Below are 3,303 nucleotides of genomic sequence, written 5' to 3'. Positions count from 1 at the left end.
AGAAAGAAAAATCGAATCGCATCAAACGAAAATGATGCCCTGATTAGAAATGAGCAAATAATTTGATGTTTTCATTATATAACCTCAAATATCTCTAAAAACCGTGTCTTTGGCACTTTGAGGTTAGGATATCTCATTATTCTAGTGCTAGAGCAAATGTGAGGCCAGATTTGGATTCAGCACCAAGAAACGATGTGTTTTACTCAGGTGGCAAAAAGAAAAAAATTTACAAATAATTAGAAAAAAGAAAAACAAATACTTAACATACTTGCGTACTAGCATTTTCAACGTGAATAGAATTTAACAAGGTGGGTTTGCAACTTTTTTATCAATCATGGTTGTATTTTAGTCCATTTCAATTTGTAGATTCTTGTAAATTCAGTGCTGCCACAACCTTAAATATTTTAAATTATTGCAGGTTTTAACTATCTCGAAGTAATTTTAGTTCAGAAAAAAAGCACTAAAAAGGGCACTAGGCACTAAATAATTTTTTTTTGGCATTTAAATTTTCAAAAAGCACTAAATCTGGTGCTTAAGGCACCAAGTTGGCAACTATGGACATATGTATGAATGCAAAAACTTAGATCCAGGCAAAAGATAGTTAACACTCACCAAAGTTTCGGCAACACTTATAAAATGTGGTCATTGGGTCATCTGCAGACCGGGTCTGCATTTGCATAAAATAAGATTTTTTGAGAGCACGCAGGACATTCAGCTTGGGTGGAATCTACATTTTCAATGCGGCTGCACCACCCATGATATGATCAACTTCCTTCAATCGTGGAAATGTTCGAGTTGAAATTTTTCGTTTAATATTACATATATATGGGCAGGTATTGCCTGAAAATCGGTACCCTGCTGTATCCTGTTCAACCATTAATATAATACCAAAAGTCGGGCAGAACAATAGCATAATTCCCAAAGATTTCTTGAAGTTTTTATTATTTTAGGTGTATTCAGTACCCAAATATAAAAGATGTAGCACGTTTTAGATGAATTATAACCAAGTAGGGTCAAAGATGGCAAAGACGGAAGGCGAAAAGCGCTGTAAAGAAGAAAAGATATTAGCTAGATAATTTGGGTTGAATAAAAGCTTCATATTAGATTAATGCATATTTCGCGATACTTGGTTTGCTTTTTCCGAGAGGAATTGGTGTTGCGAGTAGCGCCTGCATATGAAAATTCCGCACTTTCCATTCTGCATACAAGAATTCCCCATTCATCTTTCCGGCGAACTCGGTTATGAGTGTCAAATATGCTGTACTTGAGTGAATGAATGTTCTGGGTGGTATATTTCCAACGAGAGCTGAAAGGAAGGACAAAAACTATCAAATTAAAATACTACAAGCAAAAATACGCAACTTACCGCCTCGTAAACACTCGTGCCATTCAGGAAATTCTTATATGTGCTGCAATTGACATCGATGAAAGCATGATAAAAACATTACAAGGTAAAATCATTGAGAGGCAGTCTGACGTTTGCCAACAATATAATTTTAAAATTCGAGCTCAGGCTCACACACAAATTCTCATTTTTAATCTCAAACAACAACAATTGTGAACAATTTCATTTTTTGATTTTCAATTTTATATGATTTTAAAATGTTTGCAAACGTCAGAAAAAAATCATGGCCGACGAATTGAGAGAATGGTTTTACCTTCTAATGTTTTTATCATGGATGAAAGTGTCATTTTAAAAATAGTGATGTGCAAAGTTGCCGCAATACTCGGTACCCAAAGTTTCGGTGTTGCTAACCGATACCGATTCAATGCATTATACCTTGGTAATATAAGCACACTTAAATCACTTGTTGCATAATTTTACCAGTCCATTTTTTCAAAGGAATAATAATTTTTCACATAACTTTACTGAAACTTCGATAACTTAACTAATAACTTTATCTAATTTTCGTTCTTCCCTCCGTAAAGGCGCGGTGTGGAATCAGTATTTACAATAAAAAAAATAAAAATCAGTATTTACAATAAAAAAAATCAGTATTTACAATAAAAAAAAATCAGTATTTACAATAAAAAAAAATATATATATATATATATATATATAAAAGTTCGCTAATGGGCTTTACCTCTCAAAAATACTTCCATATGTTTGGCTGTCGTGCGTATATTATAAAACTATTATTATTATTATTTTTTTTTGTCCGACACCGAGTATCGAAAGTACCGGATACCTTTAAATCGGTACGGAATATGAATACTCATATGTGTTGACTATCACATCTCTAACATAAGAACGTAAATGTCAATTTACGCTCTTGGTTGACAACGCAGCCAGGGTTGGGACTCTCCTACGATCGCAAAACTAAAAATCTACTACGCAACTTATTCCCTGCTACTTGGATTTGCTCGAAACAAAGCAAGGCTTAGCACATATGAATTTTCTTTTTATAAAATCGTGAGTGAATCAATTTTGACGTGCCCTATATTTTAGTAATATCAAAATAAATCATTAAAATTGTGATATTACCAAGCACATTCATAAGCACTTGCGGTTTAACCGATTCAGCGAAGTTCCGCACCATGCGAACAAATAATGAAATTGTTTAATCTTTCGGGTGGGAGGCCAAGGTAAACACACCATAGCCATTCTCTCACCTATTGTACGAGATAAGCGAATTACTATTCAGCCACTATACACTGCAGGGCATGGAATTAGTCCTCAAAAAATAAAAAATAATAATAATAATAAAATAAAATAAAAATAGTAAAAGAAATGTAAATCATATTAGCAATTAAATATGCGTATGTATATATGTATAACTTGCCACCCAGCTAAGGTTTAAAATACACAATGAACCATAATTGTGCATACGGCCATAAAAAGGGGGTTTAACTTTACAGAATACCTCGCTTCACGCGACCGTTCCTCCCTCACCATCGAACGCATTCCATCGGGTGGATTCCGGACAGGCAAGTTAAAAACAATCGCAGTTCCAGCACCAATAATGCGCTCATTCGTAGCCATCGCCCCAACCGCAATTGTACGGATCGAGTCAGGCGGCCGACTTCATCTGGTGCGGGCGTTGATTGACTCTTGCGCCCCCAGCAGTACCATCGACAGGGACCTAGCACGGGAGCTTCAGCTCGAAGCCAGCAACGCCCGCGCGAAAACATGTTCCCTCGTGCTGCGAGGAAAGTACGGGGTCGCGGAACGGGTAAATACTCAGGCCAGGCTAGTTACGCGATACAACCGACTCAGCCCCGCGGCTAACATCGACCCAACGATAGCGACGCCGTTTCAATTTATGCGTCTGGCGGATCCACAGTTCTATCGGGCCACCCCCA

The 3,303-nt window shown here is 36.7% G+C and overlaps 1 protein-coding gene across 3 annotated transcripts; it reads right to left on the bottom strand.

The window, feature by feature from the left end:
* Positions 1-683: 683 nt before the first annotated feature.
* LOC118750555 lies at positions 684-1,464 on the bottom strand. 3 transcript variants are annotated; one of them, XM_036485286.1, is made up of 3 exons: positions 1,367-1,464; positions 1,127-1,306; positions 684-1,045 (listed from the first exon to the last, which is right to left on the bottom strand). In XM_036485286.1, exons 1-3 carry the CDS (start codon positions 1,387-1,389, stop codon positions 877-879), a joined length of 372 nt encoding a protein of 123 aa, XP_036341179.1. In that variant the 5' UTR covers positions 1,390-1,464; the 3' UTR covers positions 684-876. The 3 variants fall into 3 exon arrangements, with proteins under 3 accessions (XP_036341179.1, XP_036341181.1, XP_036341180.1); XM_036485288.1 differs by having other exon boundaries at positions 916-1,068; XM_036485287.1 differs by lacking the exon at positions 684-1,045 and having other exon boundaries at positions 1,075-1,306.
* Positions 1,465-3,303: the final 1,839 nt, after the last annotated feature.

This window comes from Rhagoletis pomonella, unplaced genomic scaffold (assembly GCF_013731165.1).
Source record: "Rhagoletis pomonella isolate Grant_MI unplaced genomic scaffold, Rhpom_1.0 Rhpom_scaffold_00301, whole genome shotgun sequence".
NCBI classification, from domain to species: Eukaryota; Metazoa; Arthropoda; class Insecta; order Diptera; family Tephritidae; genus Rhagoletis; species Rhagoletis pomonella.
The sequence above is the reverse complement of the archived record's forward strand: the minus strand, read 5'-3'. Positions and strand labels throughout refer to the sequence as shown.

Excerpts from the sequence above, each read along its gene's own strand:
- LOC118750555 (XM_036485286.1), bottom strand. The coding sequence starts at position 1,389 with ATGGCACGAGTGTTTACGAGGCG. Across the intron at positions 1,307-1,366 it reads GCACGAGTGTTTACGAGGCG|CTCTCGTTGGAAATATACCA; the intron begins GTAAGTTGCGTA and ends CCTTCCTTTCAG. Across the intron at positions 1,046-1,126 it reads TCTCGGAAAAAGCAAACCAA|CGCTTTTCGCCTTCCGTCTT; the intron begins GTATCGCGAAAT and ends TCTTCTTTACAG.